At 48.8% G+C, this 25372-nt stretch overlaps 1 protein-coding gene across 1 annotated transcript in view; it reads right to left on the reverse strand.

Annotated features, from left to right (window-relative positions):
- MORN3 (MORN repeat containing 3) overlaps positions 1–25372 on the reverse strand; it is a 360155-nt gene that overhangs the window by 281519 nt on the left and 53264 nt on the right. The window contains exon 2 of the mRNA XM_069619586.1: positions 19570–19722. Coding sequence (XP_069475687.1) covers positions 19570–19714 — 145 coding nt within the window. The 5' untranslated portion in view covers positions 19715–19722. The remainder of the gene's footprint in view (positions 1–19569; positions 19723–25372) is intronic.

Below are 25372 nucleotides of genomic sequence, written 5' to 3' on the forward strand. Positions count from 1 at the left end.
GCGAAACTCAATCCTCCTGCTCCTCCAGCCGATCCTGTCTGACTGGGCTCAGTACTTTTATAGTGCTCTACTTGGGCTTGGCTCTTAGTGAGTGGCTGCAACTGTTCCTTGTAACGAGGGAAGGTTGGGATTGGCTGCTGTTGAGTGCACCTGTCCTCGCTTTGGGGAGAGGGGGACAGACCAAAGCTGCAGTTGTCGTCTCTGACACCTTAGATTTCACTCTGCCCTCCCTGCTACTCTCTGGTGATGTATCTGTCCTAACTAGGCTCCTGTTTCTAGAGCATGTGTATGGTGTGCTGGATAAACTCTAGGCATGCTTTCAATTTCCACTGACTGTGTAAAACATGCTGTCTTGGTGGGGACTTTCCTCGTCAAGGAAACACTCTGCTTGGAGGCAATGAATTTGTAACTGTGTATCACCTGCAGTTAAACTCGTGGTTGTAAGATCACAAATGTGCAACACTGCATCAGATGCAGGCTCTAGAGAACCATGAACTAGCAACATTGTATCTAGCGCCAGCCTCTGATGGGCATGCAGCCTCTCTTCAGGGCTTTGAAATGACATCTCTGGTACTGCAGGTGGAGTTGTAGCAATATCAGAACAAATGTTACTGATGATGCATGAATGAAATCGACTAGGGCTGAAGCCAAGTGTCCGTCTTCCTCCACTAGAGCTGTGGTCCTGCTTAGGGAGAGCTACAGGCTCCCTCATTTGGGGAAGAGGTTGCATTACCACTGCCCTGTATGGTCTTAAACTAGGAAACTGGGGAAGACAGGCTATCAGGACTATTCTTTCCTACTTGGCTAGTGGAGAATGGGAAGTTTCGAGGCCACCTGCCCTGTGACAGGAACCAAGGGAGGGTGACCAGGGGATACTGTCCATACCACGGTCACAATTAGTACTGAGAAGACGGTCCCAAACTTGAGGGATGAACCAGGCTGCCAAATTCCTTATTCCACAGGTAACACAAACTATACCCAAACAGGCAGGGGCCAAGATGTACCAGCTTGGGGAAAGGGGAAAAACATGGGAGAGACCAGAAAATCACCAGCACTGGAACCCTGTAAAATGAAGGGGAGGGATTAATATCTTGAAGGCTAGAGCTGACCCCTCCCAGGAAGACATGGGAAAGTATTGGTGTGCCATATCAGATTCAGGGATCGTGGATTTCTTCCCCTGGCTGCAACCAATATTGTGGGGGTACAAAACCCAAGCACTAGAGAAAAAATCTCCCCCAAGGGGGAGAAGAAAAAGTAGTGACCCCTGAGAAAAAAGGCAAGAAACTGGAGACTTGGATATCAAGTCCCCAAAGCTATGCACACAAACCAGAATGGAAAAGGTGCACGTCCAAGGAAAGCAAGGTAAGGCATGTCTTGTATAGCTGGAGAGAATAGGGCTGGCTAGAGGGCACCAGCCCCAGAAATATGAAGGAAAGGGAAGAGCTGCTACATGAAGACCCAGAAGCAAGCAAGCACACGGGGCATTTAGCCGTGTTCGTTCTCGCAGAAGGGCGCCTATGGACTATTTTTTGATTTTGTAAGGGACTTAGGTTTAGTCACCCTAAGTTTCCTAGGGTCATCCAGACGTGGACTCCTTGCTCACTGTGCTCAGAGAGGCACAGTTCCACCTCAATGATGAGGGCCAACAAGGCTGAAACACGTGTATGGGGTTGCTGTTGGTACGCTTGTTCAGAAGAGAATTGCCATAGCATTTCCGTGCTGGACTGCCCATGTGGGCGGGACAAAGACTGATATGCAAATGGATATTTCCCTTCTGTGAAAGGTACAGTGAGCTAAAGTGTCGCTGTGGACTCTCGAGGGGGTACCTTGCCAAAGAACAGGTCATTTAGCCGTGTTCGTTCTCGCAAAGGGGCGCCTATGGACTATTTTTTGATTTTGTAAAGCACACAGGGGGCAGACAGGGAGAATACGGACATAGGCCGATGGAAGAGAGTTGGAAGCTAACCCAAACAGGCGGGGCTTCAAGAGGAAACAACCTCCACTGCAGAAGCACCTAGGAGAGCTAGTCTGGTCTCAAAATGCAGTAGACTGAACTCTCTAGGGACTCTTAATTAGGTAAAAATGGGTTTGAACTGGAGACAGTGGAGCAATAGTGGCAGAAGGGAGGCTAACACAACACTGAGACAGCAAGGAATACCAAGGGGGAAGCACCCTCCATCAGATCAGCATCACTGGTTAGGAGAAGAGACGAGGGAGGGAAAGGGAACATGAGGAAGGCTATCTTAGGAAGACCAGCAGACCAGGGGAAGTGGAGAGATCCAGATAGAAGGTAGAATAGACACACCGAAATGAAGGGATCAGACCAACAGGTTGGAGGCAAGAAAGGAGAGCCTGGAAGGCCCACCCACACGGGGTGAAGGGCAGCATCTACCAACCAACAACCAACAGCAAGGTGTTCCAAGGACCAGGAAACAAGAACAGCCAGGGGACCAATCAAAAACCATGTTGTCCGGCTATCTTGCTTGCCAGCTCTTGTGCTTGTACAGACTTAGGCGACCTTCAACTGGAAGTGACCTTGACATCAAGTTCCTGTTCCTATGTTACTTCCATGCGGGACATCGTGGAATGGCTTCAACCTAAATGAGATAACCCTTTCTTTTTTTGCTCTTGAATTTCTCCTTAGTGATTTACTTTTCTGCCGCTTCCATGTATTCCACAAAGCCCATGCATCCGTACACTTCCTGTTCCAGACAGATCTCTTAATTTACTGGTGTTATACATTGCCTGCTTCATAAATTGTACCTTCTGACTCTATGCAGCACTTTGGTGAAAACGCTTCATAAATCAATACAAATATGAATATAGATAACCACTGCTGGTCCCATCATCCACTGACTCAGGAGAACGCCGAGTTCCTCGGTTTGGGGTCTCTTGTTCAAGGCAGGGGACTTATCACAGAGGCTATACAGAATGGTGGCCAGGCGTGAGACTCAGAGGGCCGAAACTGCTTTCTGTGTGGTTGAAATACGAACCTGCCAGTCCGGTGACACTTCAACCGCCATGCTTTAGTTTCTGTGCGTGTTCCACTTGTGCATCGGACGCCCCTCAGCTTCCCATGTGTTATGGGCACAGTAGAGGCAGGCATAACCGAACAGTTATTTATTACTTTTGATATCTCTATATCCAACATTGGGAGGCCCTCTCCAAGCTCCTTCCACAAAGCACATCCCCTAAGGGACAATAGGCTCAGCAATAGGTTTCAAGGTCAAGCTTCTCAGCCAAACTTTTCTAAATGTAATAATAGCATGTGTATGTCCTACCGTCACATTTAGTAATTAGAATATGGCTGCCTGGGGTCACAACACTTGGCAAAAGCCTTTTGAGGGGAAATTAGACAACTCCTGGCGTATATTGTTACGACAGGCCTCATCGTTTTCTTAGGGCAGGTAGTATGAATAGACATATATGTATCATATACTGTGACTGGCCCCATAATATTCTTTGGTCACCACCAATATGGCAAGGGGCCCTTGCTGGTATCTACTGTTGCGACAGACCTCATAATGTTCTTTGAGAATTAGCACAAGGGGGGGGGGGGCAACACCGGCATATGCTAAGACTAGCCTTTATGACTTTTTACAAACTATTTAAAAAATGTGTGCATTAAAACGCACAATTTGGGCCCCATTATTTAAACAAACTTCTTAGGGTTAGAACCCCTAAGGGCAGGTTAATTCTAGAAAATGATTTACGCCCACGACTTTTACAGTTTACTAGCCACAGCTGTATCTCGCACATTTTGAAGAGAATTGCAAAAGGACTGCAGGTTACCATATCTGATTTCATTCTTTAGAGGATAGCTCTGGGGCAATGTGCTCGCCTTGGAAGATAGACGACACAGAGCAACACAGGTTCGATCCTTGGGTCCGCACTTAGAAACCTCTGGGTATTAAGCGCCTTATAAATAACCTATCATATCATATCAAATCATATCATATCATGTCATCATCATCAGATTCAGCATCACAAGAAGACGAAATAACTATGGTGATGAAGTAGCACGCATTGTGCCTCATTACGAGTTTGGCGGTGCAGGAAAAAAGTGACAGTAATTCTGTAACGCCCACTTTTCCCACATCGCCAAATTGCAAGTTTGGCCGAATTACCACCAGCTTGATGCTGGAGGTAAATCCTCCACTTTTCCTCCAGAAATTACCACTCAGTAAATCCGCTGGTGGCAATTTGGCCCAAAATCCTCACTGGAGTTCTATGGACTCCATAAATGTGGACTAACACTGCCTTACCACCACTTGCAATCCCGTGGTAAACCCACAGCACCAAGTGACGGTAATTCCATTTGGCGGTATTTCAGAAGATTTACCACCAGAATACCCCCAAACTCGTAATGAGGCCCAGTGTCTTTAAAACTAAACATTGCATAATTTTGTAGGCATCTAAAAATTGAAATGATATTGCAACTTGAAGATCAGGAAATGAAAGTTAATTTTTGCAAAGCAGGCATCACTTGCCACTGCATGCATCAACACAGCTGCAAAGCTCCCTGGTATTTTCCTTTTCTCCCCCACTAACCTAACCCACCCCCATCTTTCAAATCTGCAAGAGCGCCTGGTAGATCATGCAAATGGCTGTGATGAGCGGTATACATCCCACTAGCATAACATAACTACCTTCTGACCCCAGAGTCAAGACCTGCCTGTGTATCATCAGTCCTTCAGCTCAATTCTTTCACTGCACAGGTCATATCCGCTTGAATTCTCATTACAATGGTTTATAGTGACTATTTCGAATTAAATAATTTCGAATGCCAAAATGTCGAAAAAATGATACCTAAAAAAAAATTTCGAATTTCTTTTTTTATTTATTTTTTGTTTGAAATGGGGGGGTTCCCCCCCAAGCCCCTTTTTTTCTACTTGCGAAACAAAAAAACATGTAAATTAAAAAATAAGACATTCAATTTTTTTGATTTATTTTTCTTTTTTTTAGGTATAATTATTTCGACATTTTTGGCATTCGAAATTATTATTTCGACATATTAACTGGATACCCATTACAACACCAAACCGTGGTAACCTGCTGTGTCCCTTTTGAGAAAGAACCAAGTGATCAGCGTACCCCCCTTTTTTAACATTGGTACCCCTTTTTAAACATTGGTACACTAGACCAGGTTTCTTGAAAAGAAACACGTGATATCTGCCGTAAGATCTTTCCAATCAGAGATCGGTATGTTACTCTACATTCCTGCAAAATTCCACGAGGTTTTCTCTATGTCTCCAGAGCACTAGGAGTTGGGGGTAACAACTGGAAAAGGTAAAGTCTCGGGAGGATAGCTCAGCAACAATGTGCTTGCCTTGGAACAAGGCGACACGGAGTAACACAGCCTCGATCCCCGGGTCCGCGCTTAGAAACCTCTGGGTATTAAGCGCGTTATAAATAACCTAACATATTATATCATGTCACACGTGAATCTACCCCATCTGGAGCTAAATCCCTCAATTTGAAGGCCTATCCGGTGTGCGTAGTTCAGCGCCCCTTGAAGGGGGTGGCTTTGCTGGACGTTTGGCAGCCATTGGATTACATTCGGGTGCAGGCAATGCCTATCAAGGGAAAGGAGGCCGCAAGAGGTAGTTATGGCCAGTCTGATATCAGCTGTTCATTTGAATGGTGTACTGACCTGCGGTGCTTTTGCAATTCCAGACTTACAGCCCCCACCAACGCCTTATCCAGTCTCTGCAGGATTCTAGATAAGCAGCATAACTGCCTATTTCAGTCCTTATAATCAGGACAAGACTACCAAAAACGAAAAACGGGGAGTAACAGACGTATGCATGTGTACGACTCTTTGGGCTTCATTACGAGTTTGGCGATATTCTAGCGGTAAATCCACTGGAAAACCGCCAAGGGAATTACTGTTACTGCCTCTATGTCCCGTGGGTTTACCAAAGGATTACAAGTGGGGTGGGCAGTGTAAATCCCCATTTTATTGAGTCCACAGGACTCCATTGCAGATTTTTGGTGGAATTACTGAGTGGTAATTCTGCCGATTTTTGAGGGAAAGTGGAGGATTTACCTCCAGCTTCTGGAAGTGAATCCTCCACTTTTCCTCCAAAAATCAGCAGAATTACAACTCAGTAATTCCGCCAAATATGTAGTTTGGCGGTGTGGGAAAAGTGCTGGCAATGGAATTAACGCCACTTTTTTCCAGCACAGCCAAACTTGTAATGAGGCCCAAATGTCACCTGCCATGCTGAGGTGATGTGGTAAAGCTGTGGCCTGAGCAGCTGAGCACCTGCCAGAAGAGGACATATATCTGCTCCAGTGCTGTTTTATGCAGAGCTAGCCTATATGATCATTTACCGTTAGCTTTAAGGAATGTTTAGATTACAGGAAAATAGCTATTTTTTTTAATTAAAATATATTTTATTTGCCTAAAAATACACTAGTCAGTAATGAGAGATACATTTTTATTTCCCAATAATACTTTTACTAACAACTTCCCAAGTACTCTTACTCTGATTGTATGTATTTATCATATGTTTGGAGGACCTTGTATTCCCTGGTCCTATATATAGTTTGGGGGCTCGTGTCATGTAGATCACATATGGGGTTTCGGTCTTCTGCTTTCATCGATCTGATTCTTTGGGCCGCTCTGCACTGGATGCCCCTTGGGCTGAGGACGGAGCACACACTACATGGAGACTCATGGGCATGGAAGATAGCCTCCTTGAATCCACATGGGTCGCGGCCACTCCAGGCACGTGTGGCTTTTATCAGAGCTTGTTTAGCCATTGCTGTGAGTAGGGCCTGCCTAGAGGGATGAAGAAGGTGTAATACCTCTCTCATTATTGGGATTTATAAACCAATGCATTCAATTAAGGTGTAAATGGTTGGATAGAGAAGCACCACCTCCACCTAAAGGGAATACTCTCTTGCCAGCTAATACATTGCTGGATATGGATCATGATCTCTAGTTACTCATTTCTGCAATGTTGTTAATCCTAACAATACGGACCAAATCGCTTTACCCCCTTGGGTTGCCCACCTTCCAAACCTCCTCATGTCACCTTCCTCTATGGCAGGGATATGCAACCTTTGGCTCTCCAAATGTTTTGGACTACAACCCCCATCAACGCTAGCCACAACAGTCAATGGTGAAGGATCAAGGGAGTTGTAGTCTAAAACATCGGAGAGATGCAGGTTGCAGACCCCTGCTCTATGGCTCTGTGATGCAGCTTATGTTCCATACTGATCTGATCTGATAAAATACATTTAAAAAATACCACTGAGGCTAGCCCTTAACAACACCTTCACCACTAACACAATCTAATATATATATATATTACACGGCCACGGTAGTGGCCATGTAGTTATGGTTAAGTTACTGTTTCCATAGGAAGAGTATTTTTTGGGCGGCTTATAACTTCGCTCCCCCTGGACGAATCGTCACCAACCTTTGCAAAAAAAGTATATGGCCCACTCTGATTTTCTTTGCAAAAGTTTGGTGAGGTTTGGTCCGGGGGGGCAAAGTTATAGGGGGGTCCCAAAACTTTTTTTTTTCCCATAGACAATGGGAAAAAACTTAGCTCACGCCTACAGCCCAAACCGCTGGACGGATTTACACCAAATTTGCAGTAGGAGCGGCGGCTTGGTCCCGAAAGCGTGCTTTTATTTATTTGGTGTAAATCCGTACAGTAGTTTTTTTAAAAAAAGACAAAAATGTAAGTGAAAATAATTAGTGATATCTGTGTCTGCTTCACAGACACACTTCCCTGTTCACTCAGCGGACAAGACGGGGATTGGGCAAGCGACTTGTGTGATGTCCGCGGACATCTGACGTGCTCTTCCATTGGCTGCAGTAAAGCGCGCAGTGCATCTTATTTTCAGAGACGCCGCCATCTTAGTTTATTGTTCGTATATTGGCATCTGTGGCAAGCTCTGTGGTGACTTCAGACTTCACAAGTGATTATCACAATGTAACAAGCGAAAATTCCGATGTGATAAGATCAGAGGACAGCAGGGCCTCCAATGGGGCTGTGTGAGGTTCATGTGGATTACACTTCCTGAACATCCCAGGCTGCTGCAGACTTGCAGGAGACACGCCATCATACACGGTGGCCTGCGGAGGACCGAGGAGTGGATATCCCGTTTCCCCCACCCCTGCTCATTACCCGTGTCTCCCTCTTGTACCCCCCACCCCCTGCTCATGCCCGTGTCTCTCTCTTGTTTCCCCCCACCCCCCGCTCATGCCCCTTGTCTCCCCTGTTCCCTCCACCCCCCGCTCTTGCCCCGTGTCTCCCTCGTGTTTCCCCCCACCCCCCGCTCATGCCCCGTGTCTCCCCTGTTCCACCCCAGCCCCCGCTCATGCCCCGTGTCTCCCTCCTGTTCCCCCCACCCCCCGCTCATGCCCCGTGTCTCCCTCCTGTTCACCCCCCACCCCCCATTCATGCCCCGTGTCTCCCTCCTGTTCCCCCCACCCCCGCTCAAGCCCTGTGTCTCCCTCCTGTTCCCCCCACCCCCGCTCATGCCCCGTGTCTCCCTCCTGTTGCCCCCCACCCCCGCTCATGCCCTGTGTGTCTCTCCTGTTACCCCCCACCCCCCGCTCATGCCCCGTGTCTCCCTCTTGTTGCCCCCCACCCCCCGCTCATGCACCGTGTCTCCCTCGTGGTCCCCCCACCCCCGCTCATGCCCTGTGTCTCCCTCTTGTTGCCCCCACCCCCCGCTCATGCCCCGTGTCTCCCTTGTGTTCCCCCCACCCCCTGCTCATGCCCCGTGTCTCCCTGCTGTTGCCCCCCACCCCCGCTCATGCCCCGTGTCTCTCTACTGTTGCCCCCCGGTCATGCCCCGTGTCTCCCTGCTGTTGCCCCCCACCCCCCGCTCATGCCCCATGTCTCTCTCCTGTTGCCCCCCAACCCCCGGTCATGCCCCGTGTCTCTCTGCTGTTGCCCTCCACCCCGGTCATGCCCCGTGTCTCCCTGCTGTTGCCCCCCACACCCGCTCATGCCCCGTGTCTCTCTCCTGTTACCCCCCACGCCCCTCTCATGCCCCGTGTCTCTCTCGTGTTTCCCCCACCCCCGCTCATGCCCGTGTCTCCCTGCTGTTGCCCCCCACCCCCCGCTCATGCCCCGTGTCTCCCTCCTGTTGCCGCCCACCCCCTGCTCATGCCCCGTGTCTTCCTCGTGTTCCCCCCACCTCCCGCTCATGCCCCGTGTCTCCCTCGTGTTCCCCCCACCCGCGCTCATGCCCCGTGTCTCCCTGCTGTTGCCCGCCACCCCCCGCTCATGCCCGTGTCTCCCTCGTGTTCCCCCCACCCCCGCTCATGTCCCGTGTCACACTCATGTTCCCCCCAGCCCCCGCTCATGCCCCGTGTCTTCCCCTTGTTGCCCCCCACCCCCGCTCATGCCCCGTGTCTCCCTCGTGTACCCCCCCGCTCATGCCCCGTTTCTCCCTCTTGTTCCCCCCAACCCCCGCTCATGCCCTGTGTCTCCCTGCTGTTGCCCCCCACCCCCTCTCATGCCCTGTGTCTCTCTCGTGTTCCCCCACCCCCTGCTCATGCCCCGTGTCTCTCTCCTGTTGCCCCCCACCCCCCGGTCATGCCCCGTGTCTCCCTGCTGTTGCCCTCCACGCCCCCGCTCATGCCCCGTGTCTCTCTCCTGTTACCCCCCACCCTCGCTCATGCCCGTGTCTCTCTCCTGTTGCCCCCCACCCCCCCGTTCATAACCCCGTGTCCCTCTCCTGTTACCCCCACCTCCCTCTCATGCCCGTGTCTCTCTCCTGTTACCCCCACCCCCTCTCATGCCCCGTGTCTCTCTCCTGTTGTCCCCCACCCCCTCTCAGGCTTGTGTCTCTCTCCTGTTACCCCCCACCCCCCTCTCATGCCCGATGTGTCTCTCCTGTTGCTCCCACCCCCCGGTCATGCCCCTTGTCTCCCTGTTGTTGCCCCCAACCCCCGCTCATGCCCCGTGTCTCTCTCCTGTTAACCCCACCCCCCGGTCATGCCCCGTGTCTCCCTGCTGTTGCCCCCCACCCCCCGCTCATGCCCCGTGTCTCTCTCCTGTTACCCCCCACCCCCCTTCGATACCCCGTGTCTCTCTCCTGTTACCCCCCACCCCCCAGTCATGCCCTGTGTCTCCCTGCTGTTGCCCCCCACCCCCCGCTCATGCCCCGTGTCTCTCTCCCGTTACCTCCGACCCCCGGTCATGCCCCGTGTCTCCCTGCTGTTGCCCCCCACCCCCGCTCATGCCCCGTGTCTCTCTCCTGTTCCCCCCACCCCCGGTCATGCCCCGTGTCTCCCTGCTGTTGCCCCTCACCCCCGCTCATGCCCCGTGTCTCCCTGCTGTTGCCCCTCACCCCCGCTCATGCCCCGTGTCTCTCTGCTGTTGCCCCCCACCCCTGCGTCTCCCTGCTGTTGCCCCCACCCCCGCTCATGCCCGTGTCTCTCTCCTGTTGCCCCCCACCCCCCGTTCATAACCCCGTGTCTCTCTCCTGTTACCCCCACCTCCCTCTCATGCCCGTGTCTCTCTCCTGTTACCCCCACCCCCCTCTCATGCCCCGTGTCTCTCTCCTGTTGCCCCCCACCCCCTCTCAGGCTTGTGTCTCTCTCCTGTTACCCCCCACCCCCCTCTCATGCCCGATGTCTCTCTCCTGTTGCCCCCACCCCCCGGTCATGCCCCTTGTCTCCCTGTTGTTGCCCCCAACCCCCGCTCATGCCCCGTGTCTCTCTCCTGTTAACCCCAACCCCCGGTCATGCCCCGTGTCTCCCTGCTGTTGCCCCCCGCTCATGCCCCGTGTCTCTCTCCTGTTACCCCCCACCCCCTCTCATGCCCCGTGTCTCTCTCCTGTTGCCCCCCAGCCCCCAGTCATGCCCTGTATCTCCCTGCTGTTGCCCCCCACCCCCCGCTCATGCCCCGTGTCTCCCTCCTGTTACCTCCCACCCCCCGGTCATGCCCCGTGTCTCCCTGCTGTTGCCCCTCACCCCGGCTCATGCCCCGTGTCTCTCTCCTGTTCCCCCCACCCCCGGTCATGCCCCGTGTCTCCCTGCTGTTGCCCCTCACCCCCGCTCATGCCCCGTGTCTCCCTGCTGTTGCCCCTCACCCCCGCTCATGCCCCGTGTCTCCATGCTGTTGCCCCCCACCCCTGCGTCTCCCTGCTGTTGCCCCCACCCCCGCTCATGCCCCATTTCTCTCTCCTGTTACCCCCAAACCCGCTCATGCCCCGTGTCTCTCTCCTGTTGCCTCCCACACCCCGCTCATGCCCCGTTTCTCTCTCCTGTTACCCCTCACCCCCCGCTCATGCCCCGTGTCTCTCTCCTGTTACCCCAACCCCCGCTCATGCCCCGTATCTCTCTCCTGTTGCCCCCCCACCCCCCGCTCATGCCCCATGTCTCTCTCCTGTTGCCCCCACCCCCCGCTCATGCCCCGTGTCTCTCTCCTGTTACCCCCAGCCCCCTCTCATGCCCGTGTCTCTCGTGTCTCTCTCCTGTTGCCCCATCCCCCTCTCATGCCCCGTGTCTCTCTCCTGTTGCCCCCCACCCCCCGGTCATGCCCCGTGTCTCCCTGCTGTTGCCCCTCACCTCCCGCTCATGCCCCATGTCTCCCTGCTGTTGCCCCCCACCACCCGCTCATGCCCCGTGTCTCTCTCCTGTTGCCCCCCACCCCCCTCTCATGCCCCGTGTCTCCCTCGTGATCCCCCACCCCCTGCTCATGCCCTGTGTCTCCCTGCTGTTGCTCCCCACCCCCCTCTCATGCCCAGTGTCTCTCTCCTGTTACCCCCCACCCCCATCTCATGCCCTGTGTCTCCCTCCTGTTGCCCCCCACACCCCCGGTCATACCCCGTGTCTCCCTGCTGTTGCCCCCCACCCCCTGCTCATGCTCCGTGTCTCTCTCCCGTTACCCCTCACCCCCCTCTCATGCCCCGTGTCTCTCTCCTGTTGCCCCCCACCCCCCGGTCATGCCCCGTGTCTCTCTCCTGTTGCCCCCCACCCCCCCGGTCATGCCCCGTGTCTCCCTCCCGTTGCCCCCCACCCCCTGGTCATGCCGCCGTGTCTCCCTCCTGTTGCCCCCCACACCCCACTCATGCCCCTTGTCTCTCTTCTGTTACCCCCCACCCCCTCTCATGCCCGGTGTCTCCCTCGTGTTCTCCCCACCCCCGCTCATTCCCCGTGTCTCCCTGTTGTTGCCCCCCGCTCATGTCCTGTGTCTCTCTCCTGTTACCCCCCACCCGCCGCTCATGCCCCGTGTCTCCCTGCTGTTGCCCCCCACCCCCCGCTCATGCCCCGTGTCTCCCTGCTGTTGCCCCCTACCCCCGCTCATGCCCCGTGTCTCCCTCCTGTTACCCCCCACCCCCTGCTCATGCCCCGTGTCTCTCTCCCGTTACCCCCCACACCCCTCCCATGCCCCGTGTCTCCCTCCTGGTCCCCCCTACCCATGCCCTGTTGTGTTCTCTTTATACACCCCGCCTTCCCTTTCCATGGTGTCCATCTTGGTAAAAGATTTTCCTTCCTACACCGGGACGCCGCAGGCATTCCGGTTTGGGAAGAAAAATCTTTTTTTACCATCCCGGGTTCCCACTTTGTGAACCTAGGATGCTAGTGGTCTTCATCCATTGAAAAGGACGTTATGGTTACATTGCACTAATAAAAAACTATGAAATTCAATGAAATAACTTTGTTAAAGGGACGTTATGGTAAAGTTGCACTAATAGAAACCAATGAAATTCAGTGAAAATCTTTGTTAAAGGGACGTTATGGTTCCAAGTAAAACCGAAAAACCCTTGAAATTCACCAATTATGGTAAGCTAAGTAACCATAACTCGCGCCACCACCGTGCACAGCTAAGCCTAACACCCAGGACATCAAAGATGACATCACAAATGTCATTGATGACATCACTGATCACATCACATGGGCATTTACCTTTCATGAAAAGTCTGTACAAGGGATTCTTAGTGTAATGTTAATAAAAAAAGTGTCAAATATTATTGGAATAAATATCAAGTGCTAATCATTGCATTAAGCTATGCATTGATATAAATAGCATTCTATTATTAACTTCAATCCAGTATACTAAGGTACTCATGTAGAAACATAGGCATTGTGTGCAGCATACATGATGGAGGTGCAATATTCATAAACTTGCGATGTTGAATAGTGAAATGATAACTGTTTTCATATAAGAGTTTTGCGCACAGTGAAACTTGTGATAAGTAGGTAATAAAACCCACTTACTACACAATTGCATTATTATAGACAAATCACAAAGAGACACCACATACAAATATGAATATATACAAGGGAATTGAAGTAAGAAAACAAACAGCTATAGTAGCAGAAAGTGTTCATAACCTAACTGATTACCTTTATGCAGGGAAATGATTGCTCTGTTTCAAAGCTGTTACTTACCCTATCTATATATATCACATGATGTGTCTGGACCCTAAGGAAAATAGTGTGAGTACAACATATAAAAATATGAGCATATACAGGGAAAGTACAGTAATAAAAAAAACATCAAAACTATCAGAAAGTGCTGATAACTCTACTGATAATTTTAATGCACAAAAAGGATTGCTGTTTTTCAAGGTTGTGTCTTCCCCTATGTATATGTTTCATATGATATGACTGGACCATAACGGAATTATTGTAAGAACATACTTGAAGGATAAGTCTACACATATAGTACATTTACAATTTTTAGTTCCTGACTGTTACTGAAGAAAATCATGTGGCCTAGATATGTCAGGAAAGGAAAAAAGGGGGTGTCAGACATCTGATGTCATCAGTGATGTCATCAATGACATTTGTGATGTCATCTTTGATGTCCTGGGTGTTAGGCTTAGCAGTGCACGGTGGTGGCGTGAGTTATGGTTGCTTAGCTTACCATAACTGGCGAATTGCAAGGGTTTTTCGGTTTTACTTGGAACCATAACATCCCTTTAACAAAGTTTTTTCACTGAATATATATATATATTTTACACAACCACTGTAGTGTCTCTGTAGTTATGGTTAAATTGCTAATCCCACAGGAGGGCACTTTTTGGGCGGCTTATAACTTCGCTCCCTCTGGACGAATCCTCACCAAACTGCAAAGTTTGGTGAGGTTTGGTCAAGGGGGAGCAAAGTTATAGGGGGGTCCCAAAATTTATTTTTTCCCCCATAGACATAATGGGAAAAAACTTTGCTCACGCCTACAACCCAAACTGCTGGACGGATTTTCACCAAATTTGCAGCAGGAGCGGCGGCTTGGTCCCGAAAGTGTGCTTTTGTTAATTTGGTGTAAATCCGTCCAGTAGTTTTTTTTTCAACGACAAAAATGTAAGTAAAAGAAAATAGTGATATCTATGTGTGCTCCGCGGACTCACTTCCCTGTTCATTCTGCAAACTGGCCTCTGACTGGCTGTGCTGTCCGCGGACTGGCCTCTGACTGGCCAAAAAATTTACTGACTTTTGCGTGGTCCGTGGACATCGGGACGCGGCCGCTGATTGGCTGGTGGGAAAACGTGAAATGTGTCGGTTTTCCTGAAATGCCCACCATCTTGGAGTCGCTGACTTTTTGGGGGTCCGCGGACAGCGCAGTGAAAACATTTTTAAAGAAAGCAGCTTTTCACTTGTCAAACACAACAAACAATCTCTGGGGAGGTGGGGGGGTGAGGATGGGATGGGATATGGCCATAAGAAGCCAAAAAACGGGTTGTTTCACCCCCCGAAAGTCTGCAAACACTCCAGATGTCCTGGGGCAGTCTGTGGTGTTCGCGGTTACTTCAGATGTCCTAGGACATCTGTACCTATTTCTGCATTACAGGGTTGGGGAAAAGCAGTTTTTGGATGGCTTATAACGTTTGCGCCACTCAGTGTAACTGCATGTAATTTTGCAATTTTATTCAAGGACTAATCCTGAATGGTTTTGCAAAGTTTTGTGGGATTCTGTCAAGAGGGGGCAAAATTAGAGGGGGGGTCCCAAAACATTGTAAAGGCATATACATGTGTTGTCATTTGACGACTCTGCACAACATTTGGCAAAACGATTTTGGATCTAGATATAAATGGTTTTCTAAAGTTTGGTGGGATTTTCTCAAGAGGGGGCGAAATTAGAGGGGGTCTCAACATTTTTAGATGGCTTATAACTTTGTTGCTATTTGACGAATGTGGACAAAAGTATTGAGAAAGATTATAGACCCAACCTTTGATGTTTGTGTAAAGACTGAATGGATTTAGTCAAGTGGGGGGGGGCTAAATTATATGACTATTGTATGTATATATATTTTGACACTTTAAAAAAAAAAAACATGGGCGGGTTTCGAGCAAACTCGAGAGGAGCATTGGCAAGAATATTAAAGCATGGTTTTGCAAATGTGCCGTGTTTTATTTTTTGACAATTGTAATAATGTAGGTACAAAAGATAGTCATATACCTTTGGTGACTGAGGTATAGCCTGTGGCCATGGGCAGTTGCCAGATTGTCTGGGTCATGGCATAAGGTCATGATGTGGACAATCTGGCTACTGGCTATGACCGCTAGGGACGAAAAATGGTGTTAAAGTGGCTATGTCTACCTGGGACCGGCTATGTGGTAAAGTTATTCGAAGGTAGGATAGGTTTGAAAGGGAAAAAAAGTGCTTGTGGTAATATGTTCATAGGGTTTTGCAGGCTGCCATGGCAAGGGGAGAGGGGCTGTGTACGGAGCTCCGCCTTCTCTTTCCATGTTGACTGTCTTGGAAAAGGATTTTCCTTCCTACAGCGGGACGTCACAGGCGTCCCGCTATAGGAATAAAAATCCATGTTTTAGCACTCTGGGTTCCTGCTTTGGGAACCAAGGGTGCCAATGGCCTTTATCCCCCATTTCAGGGGCTGCAATGGACGATAATGGTCTGTAGCCCTCCTTATTTATTTATTTATAACACACCAATGCCCGCAAACATCAGGCTGTGTGGTTACAGTATTTGTTAAAGAAGATGAGGTGGTGGAAGACAGCTTACTACTTGTTGTGAAAGGAACAGAACAACCTTTCTGAGAGCATTGCGGTCATTGGATTTGGTGTGACGGCACATGGAGGTGGTCCCCTAGGAGTACTGTCCAGGTAGTGTGCTACTGAGTACAGTACATTTCACTTTGGTACACTCCTAACAGTAGCAAAGAACTGACACACCCATGATTCGATTTTGGTGCTAGAAGTAGGCACTTCCTCTACCTCATCTTCTTTGTCCTCTTCATTGTCTTTTTTTGTTGTGAAGGTCCTCCAGCTGGTGTTGGTGGCTCTTGCGGAGGAGAGATGGCACTAACTGATGCCATTTTTAAGATAAATAGCAGTTTTGATAAAATTCTTCCAAGTATGTACTGTGTACAAGATTGGTAATGGATAATGAGTATGAAAAGGTGTAGGAGGTGTGCAAGGGAAATTTTGAAGTTAAAAGTTCCTAGATCAGTAGAAAATGCAGTTCCGAAATGTCCGCGAAGGACAGATCTTATTGTGAAGTGCAGACGGGTTCTTGGACACGTCATCACGCTGGCGTATGATCATGTGGCACTGTCTGGAAGGTCCGCAATGAAGTCAGATGTTCGTAGACATCTATGGATGCAAAACTAGTTGAAATAGTTGCAGAAAGTGTATAGAAGTGTCATAAATGATTCTAGAAGGTGGGAAATGGCAGAGGTTTAAGGTAACACTTTGTAAATTGGACACAAATAGTGTTATATTTGGTAAGTATGATATTAGTAAGTTGTAGGAAAATAGCATGCACTGGTAAAAACCCATGAAATTCACAGAAAAAATGTTGTTAAAGGGACATTATGGTTAAGTTGGACTAATAAAAACCTATGAATTTCTATTAAAAAACTTTGTTAAGGGGACGTTATGGTTAAGTTGCACTAATAAAAACCTATGAAATTCCGTAAAATAAATTTGCCAGTTATGAGCTAAGCAAATATAACTGTCGCCACCACTGTGCGCTGTTAAGACTAACACCCAGGACATCAAAGATGACATCACAATACATCTGAATATGCGATGTGCATTCTGGTAGGTCAGACATAGGAGACAGACAAGAAGACCCAATGCAACAGTCTTTATAAGAAAAATAACCTCAACTAGCCCTATGATGGGCCCCAAACTACAAAGATAATAACAAACTGGTAGGATGTCTCACATAAATCGCATCATTTGTTCGAAAACCTATTCCAACCCATTCTTGTCCTATACTTTGGCTCCAGGTGGCTGGTTTCTGACACCTACCCACTTCTGTCTTTTGTTCTCAGTGTCACTCAGACCCCGGCATGTTGTTGGTCTTCAAAGATGGATTCTTTTAACTCCTGGCAAAGTAACTTGGAACCCGTGTGCAAAGTACCTTAAAAATTCAAAAAGTTCTTCTCTGTCCGAGTGTAGCTTTTGCTCTAGACGCTGCCGTCCTCGGCAAACGCAATAAGTCTCTGAGTTATCCTTAACAAAACTACTGCGGTTCTTGTCGTTGGTAGCTTGACTTGAGCTGCCCGACTCTTCAGGCTGTTTGTTCCCGTGTTCACCCCCTTCTCGGGTGCTCTCACTGGCAGCCCCTTATCTGCTCGTAGCCTCTCAGGACTTGGGCTTTCTGATACTCATTCACCCCTTTTTGTGATACTCTCAGCTTTCACCCTTCGTGGGTTTCTCAGTTTGGTTTTCCCCCTCTCTCGGGAAGTTTGCAGTTTCAGTCCTTCGTCGCTTTCTTCGTTCGGTTTCCCTCTCTCTCCGGATAGTGTCGGGTTTGGCCCTATGTGGCTATTACTAGGGCTTTTGTACATCAGATGCATTTTTAAATGGTATTTCACTGTACCCATCTCCCAGATTGGAAAGCTGTGCATTTAGCACCTGAAGAAGCTCACAGGAATCCCCAGGTCGATTTTACTGCACCTAGTTTTCAGTCATCACATCTGTATGTTGTCTTCACTCAGAGGTCCAACGGTCCTTTTTGAGCAATAATCCCCGCCATGCTTCTTCGGCTTGTATTTATGTCTCGGTATGCAATGAGCCGTTTCCTTTCTCCCACTGTAGTTGGGTCGGGCCATGTCATAACATGAGGGTAAGACCAGATGTCAATAGAAGGCCTCGTTCACTTGGAACAGTGTGGCTTGGGAGTAAAGCAAGGTGCGACTCGCAAAGGCGCGACCAACATGTGCCAAATTGCCCTTGCAAGTGACAAATCTGTCCTCACTGCTGTGGATAAAGGAGAAAAAGTCCAGGACGAGTAGGGTAACGAGGGTTCCTGCAACAGCCCAAGGCTTCTCCCTGAGCATCTCTGCGTCAACCTCCAAACTACTTCTAGAAACCACCCCGGCGCTTTTGTTGAATGAAACTGTCCACATCCGGTGCACTTTCCCTCCTGTGAGGCTGGTCTGTTTCTATTCTGGTTATAACATGAGACATCAGTATGACAGCTACAGTGCAAATGCAGACATCATAACACTCCTGTAGGAAGGATCCAGCGATGCTGCTGCTATTTGGTCAGTGGTCTACGAACGGATATCAAGTGTTCACAGCTATGCATGTATTCATGTTGTGTAACTGATAATGCTGCATATTAATAGTGCCTGCCTCACCACAATGTGCCTTTGGGCAATGGGTAACATGATGCTCAATTATTTGCCCATTTTATGTATACCCACACTTGCCAACATTCTGTGGCCAAAAAGATGTAGGATTTTTCAAGTTTCAAAAATAATTGCATCACAGGAAAATAGAAAACATAGATTGTTGGCACCACTGAAGCATTCTAAAATACACAAACCCATCAAACAGCACAACATGGAAAGATGTTCAAATATTTAAAATGCATAATTCTGCATGGTAAATTAACACTGAATTCAAGGTATGCAGTAATAAAATCATGGCAAAAATGTCACCTTTACAAAATATTGCGGCAAAAATGCTGTGGTTTGACCTGGTAAAGGTGTACTCCATTATACCATTTAAGGGGAGCGGAGGTTTCAGGGGTTTCCCCCGCATCCTTTAGATGGATGGCGGAGGCAAAACCACAGTCTTTTTGCCGCGATTCTTTGTGTAAACTGCCATTTTTGGTAGGCAACGTTTGCCACTGCTCTGTAGCAGCAGCCTGGGCAATACATATCTATTCCTGCAGTGCAAGATGAATAACTGAACAAGATGGAGACTGATACCCTCCCCAGTCTGATAGGCAGATGCTGTGTGATGGTGGTAGGCTTTGCCACTTGCCTTCACTGTTGGTTCACCTAAGGCCACGTAGCTGTCAAGTAATTGGATTCTGAGCCCATCACTCAAAGTAATCACTTACCCGCCCACTGCACAGACAGACTAATGTGTAGCATTCTTTAACCTGGGCCGGTCTTAAGCAGCCTGCCTTACAGTAAGATAAATTACCTTTCTTGTAAAAAGCAGTAGGATCTGTCACCCAAATCTGTAGGCGGTAGGACTGCTTAAAAAGCAATAGCCTACTGCCTAAATCCGTAGGGTTGCCAAGTATGTATACCCTTTGAAAGCAGCGCGCAGGGCGCACTGGTTTATCGTGGACATTGTGGAGCACAGAGAAGCGAAAAAGAAGAGAATGAAGCCGCTTTTCAAATGATACCAAATTCTGCAGTAAGTAATGGTCTTACCGTGCTTCAGGTTGTCCAACCACTCCCCCGTGTAATGGTCGCCGTTCACTGCATAGACTGCGTGCCGCAAGCCAGACTTCTGGGCCTTCTGGTCCCACTCCTTCCAAGGAGGCTCCACGCTCCGGGGGTACTTCGTCAAGGGCATAATGCTGGCTGAAATTAAAAACATAAAATGGTAAGGTAGGTCCTCATGCTTCTCTTAGTCTGCATCTTATATGCCTGCCCCTCGTTCAGCCCGGTCCTGTTTTTTTGCGGTTCGCCCTATACTCTCTAAGGCATCTCTCGGTAGCTGTTAGAGAAAAATACCCTGTTGCTGGGATAGTTCTGCTTACTGAGGTTTTATGAGAGGGGCATCTAACAGAATCCATCTTAGGATGTTGTCACTTCTCCCCCCATACATTCGTGCTCTCCTCGTCATCCTCCTCATGCATCCGTCTTCGTCCATCTCACTCCTCATTCTGATGTGAGACCTTAGAAATAAGAATGAATACTGGTGAGTGAGGAGGATGACTGAGAAGTGAAAAAGGGTGTGAGGAGAAAATGGATGTCTTAAAATGGATACCCCATAATGCATTTTAGGGCACCCTCATTTTCACTCTGCAGTCATCCTTCTCACTGATCAGTTTTCATTCGTATTCCCAATGAGGGATGAGGAAAGAGTCATTAAGGATACAACTGAAGAGAGAAGCTGGAAAATCCGGTCTCCTCTTCACACCTTCTGCTCACTCCTCACTCACCAGCCTTCCTCATTCCACCTCCTTCCAACTCCTCAGTCATCTTCCTCACTCACCAGTGTTTATTCTTAATACTAACATCTAACTCCTCCTCACTCATTCCATACTAGTGTGAGGAAATCAGAGAAATACTGCAAAGGCTTTCCGTGCTGCAAGGTGGGAAGCACCAGTCTATTTCTGTCTCGGGAGGATAGCTCAGGGGCAACGTGCTCACCTTGGTAGCAAGACGACAAAGAGCAACACAGGTTTGATCCCCGGGTCCGCGCTTAGAAACCTCTGGGTATTAAGCGTGTTATAAACAACCCATCATATCATATCACCACTGCATACAATAAGCACAATTTTAACTCAGTACCCTCGTTGTATTTGAAGAATGTTGAAGGCGAGCGTCCCCCAGATAGCACGATCCTCCCCACAATGAGAGACAATAATGGACTCTCCCAGGATGGGAATAAGGCCAGGACAAAGTGCGGGTGAGCTTAAATGGGAGTTTATCAATCAGAATAGGGCATGCAAAGAACTCTGCAAACTCCGAGAGCGCTCTGTCTGACAATAGCAAAGACAGGCGTATATATTTACAAAAAGCGTCATAAGAACCTACATGCTATAGGGGGCACAAGTTCCTGGGGATTGGGTGACGACGACTAACTATAGGTGCTGCTGCGATGTGGTTTGCCATGGTTGGTGGACGTCACTGGTTACCCTCGTGGGTTGGGCTGGGCCGGGCAGGTCAGCTGGGCTCATCCGGGCGGTGTTGTTGTGCCAGTCGCGACCAGTGTCAGTAATGAACGTCTTCCTGACTTTCTGCCCTAAGGCCACGCACACCGCAGTCATTCAACATTGCAATATTATCTTCCCCGGTAAATCTTCCAATAGGTTATTCTACAGGTTAATGCAACACAGGAGGAATGCACCTAGAGTGGGGTCTTTTGGCGATACATCAATACATGGTTACCATCGTCCTCTTGACCGCGTATCATAGGTCGCGAGGTTGGGTCTCAGGGCATGGGACGGTTGTCCGAGTTATCATGTCTCGTTAGAAGTCATTATGAATGTGTTCCTGTAGTGTTGCTACAATATTGGGTGTCCTAATTTTACAGGGGCCATTAACCTAAGGTAAGCCGGTGGGTCGTGGAGCCTAAGAAAGGGCGCCTTTGGATCTGTGTTTTAAAGCTGGGGTTTACTGCTGGGTTGTAAATAATTCAGGTGGCAGGCCGTGGCCTTGGGTGCTGCGGGGGAATGTGAATGCTTGAGGCGGCTCCAGCCGAAATGAGGGAGGTGGAGCAGCACGGCACAGGCCTTTGCTTTTTCGACTGTCAGGCTTCAATGGGAGGAAGGGGGAATGGCCTTGCATGTGCTCACAAAGGTATTTTCCTCGTGTGTTGCAGATTTAAGTGGAGGAGACATAAACATTCACATAATATACAGTACCCATTGAGTCTTTTCAAGGCTTATGTTTTGACATTGTTAGTGCTTTTCACATGGCCATTTAACACACGTTATCTATACGCTAAGTATTTAACACTCACAACATTCTGTTACATTTCTATACATGTGCGGTAAGTGAGATAGTAGCAAGGTTGGTGGAGCACGCCGGAACAAACCGTCAACAAGGCTGATGGCAGTGACACATAGTGAGCATTGGACCTACATATGGAGCCTTTTCGTGCACCCCTTACATGAGCTCTCAATATAGTTGCATTTGTCTTCCTTTGCACTCTAGCAGCATTAGTTCAGTTATGGCGCGGGACCGTGGGGTGCAGTCTTCTCGGTGAGACACAACACGAAAAACCCCCGGGACACCTTTACTATTTACGCATAGCTACAGGGATGTGGGTACTTCATCCCGAATGTCATGTAAGCACACCTTCCGCCATCTTCATGGAGGTTACAGGTTTTTAGTCAGAAAGGCCGTGGAGAGAATTTGCTCATTAGTATTTGGGGACTCTGCTTTTGTCAGGGGACCATTTTACAGTTCTTTCCCACCCCGGCCCTGCTGACCGGGTCATACTAGGAACAGCGATACACTGCTGAAGGTGAAATGTTACAGTGTTGGTATCTGACACTAGCTCATGTCCGTCTGTTCGTGGGAACGGGCTCTCAGCGGATCTGCCAGAGAGCTGCGGCCACAGGGATAAGTGACACTCTCCAAGGGTGGGGGCCGCGCTGCGGTGCACAGGGCTCAAGCCATCTTTATTTCACGAAGATGGTTTCCAGGGCCTAGCTAGATTCAGCCTGCTTGGTCAATGTCTTCAGCCAGTGGCCCACCCACCACCTGGGCCCTGGTGGCAGGGGGATCCCTGGACGAGCCATGGACTTCACAGGGGGGAGAGGATGCAGGGGAGGGGGATCTCTTGGACCAATCCTCCCATACAATGTGCATCTAAATAGTATAGAGGCACAATGGCAGGGATACAATTTATAAAAGGGAAGCGCATTAGAATGATTTCTGATGACTGTGGAGGTGTGAGGAGGAGAAATGGGGATGCCCTAAAATGAACACAAATGTAGCAGTTTGAGGACATGCTCTCTCTTTTCCTTCTCATTTGTCGGTCTTCCGTCTCACTCATCAGTCTTCAGTGTTATTTGCACCAAGTCTCTCCCCGCTCATTAGGCTTAAGAATGAAAACTGATAATAAGTAAGTAGAAAGACTGAGGAGTGAGAAAGACGTATGAGGATGTAATAACATGGATAGTATAGTTTCAGGTTTTTTTTTACTATTTATCATTAAAAATACTAAAACTAATTTTTGGGAGCCACCGCATAATGGCCGCGGATAAGATTCCCCAAACCACTGATCCCATGATTCAGCTGCCGCTTAGACACTAAATAATGAAAACAAACATACGTATAGTAAATCGGTTCAGCGGAAGAGCATAGAACCTTTTCTGTGTTCAACTAAATACCTTTACTTAATTAATACACAGGCCTTGCAATTGTAACTGCCTGAGAAGACCATCCCTCATCAGTAGCCTCTTGGTTTAACTTGGATCGCCTTGTGTCATAATAGACTATAGGCCTCATTACGAGGTCGGCGGTATGGGGGTTAACGGCAACGGTAAGGGTACCGTTGCCGTTAACCCCTTACCACCGCATTACAAGGTCCCTTAGCGGGAGCCGCTAAGGGACCAGGGAGCTAATAACGGGCCGGCTATTAGCAGGTCCGTTATTAGCTCCATCCCCATTCCCATTTGACCCTATGGGGGCTCGAATGGGAATGGGGAATGGTTCTCGGAATGGGGATTTACCGGGTCCTCCAAGGTTGGAATGACCCAGTATGTCCCTATTTTGAGAACCTGGACCCGGAATGCGGTAAGGGGGTAGCCATGGTGCTAATAGCACCATGGCTACCTCTAACCTCGTAATGAGGCCCTATGTCATTACAAGTTTGGAGGTAGCCATGCCGCTAATAGCGGCATGGCTATCCCCTTACCAGCTACCGGGTCCGGGTTCCTCGAATGAGGAAATACCGGGCCATTCCAACCTTGGAGGACCTGGCAATTCCTCATTCAAGGAACCCGGACCTGGTACATCCCCATTCCCATTCGGGCCCCTATAGGGCTCAATGGGAATGGGGAGGATGCTAACAACGGGCCCGTTAATAAAGGGCCCGTTGTTAGCACCCTGGTCTGCATGCGGGATCCGCTAAGTTCCTGCGAGCAGACTCGTAATGAGGCGTTAATGGGTTGATGGCGCAGGCATCTTTACCGGCGCCGTTAACCCCTTAACGCCTAACTCGTAATGATCCCCTATGGCATTCAGCATTAGGGAACACGCTATTTTACTGACTGCACCTGCTTTAGCTCATGGGTCCTCCTTTTCTCCCTTTACAAAGGGGCCCTTGAAAACCTTTGCAAGCGCTTGTCTAGATATTGGTGGTCCCTTTGATCTGCTTTGCCATCATTTGATTTGTGGCGATTCTTATCCCTTCTTCGTACTCAATAGAATTGGGATTACATCCCGTCGTCACCATCTGCAGGTGGAAAAGAACATTTCCACTATTCCTTGGGCCTCATTATGAGTTCAGTGGTGTGAGAAAAAGTGGCGGTAATTCCGTTACTGCCACTTCTCAAATTATATTAGGCGCTGTTTACCGTTGGCGGAATTACTGGAGGATTTACCTCCAGATTGTTGCTGGAAGTAAATCTTTTCCTCCAACAATTGGCAGAGCTACCACTGGGTAATTCCACTGGTGGTAAATCCACCCAAAAACTAAAAAAACAATGGAGTCCTGAGGATTCCAAAGAATTGGGATTTACACGCCTATCGCCACTTGTAATCCAGAGGTAAATCCGCAGAACCAAGTGGCGTCAACAGTAATTCCATTTGGTGGTATTTTGGCAGATTTGCTGCCGAATACCACCAAACTCGAAATGAGGCTCCTTGACCTTTGGCTTCAGGAAAGGTCCTCTCGAGGAGCCTACATGTCAGAACTCTAAGCCTATCTTTGTTGTGGTCTAAGAGTGTGCCCAGTACAACTGATTGGCCTTCCAAGGAAGCTTTTCTGCAATGGTTCGCTTGGCAGGGAAGTCCCACAGTTGACCAAGAGGTTCCTGTATAATTGTTCTCAGCGCATTCCAAAATAAAGGCTGGGCATACTTCCCACAGTCCTGGGACAATGAATCAGTGAGGTGATTCCAAGTCTAGAAGACCCGGCCTCTGAACTGCCCACAGATTGCAAAGCTGCGAGTAGATCTGGTTTTATACTACATATGTGTACAGCACAGGGATCGAAAAAATGATTTGAGGAGCAGTAGCTAAGAGTGGCTCCTGGGTATCCAGTATCTACAGACAAGGAGCTACCTCTGGAACGAGGAGCTAGTACATATCTTGCCACAAATCTAACTGCCACATGAAATGCAAACTATAATGTATTGTTCATTATAAATGTCCAATTATGTTTTCAATATTTTCTATATGTGTCTTAATCCTCCGCACCCTACCAAACATGCAGACAATGTCACATAGGCATGCTTGCATGGCATCAGTTAGCTTCAGAGCCTCAAATACCGTCTAGTAGCTGTTGATGTCATGCTAACAAGGCTCGCCTAGGTTACAGGCAAAAGCT

This window comes from Ambystoma mexicanum, chromosome 10, assembly GCF_040938575.1.
Source record: "Ambystoma mexicanum isolate Mex_15411 chromosome 10, UKY_AmexF1_1, whole genome shotgun sequence".
Lineage (NCBI taxonomy): Eukaryota > Metazoa > Chordata > Amphibia > Caudata > Ambystomatidae > Ambystoma > Ambystoma mexicanum.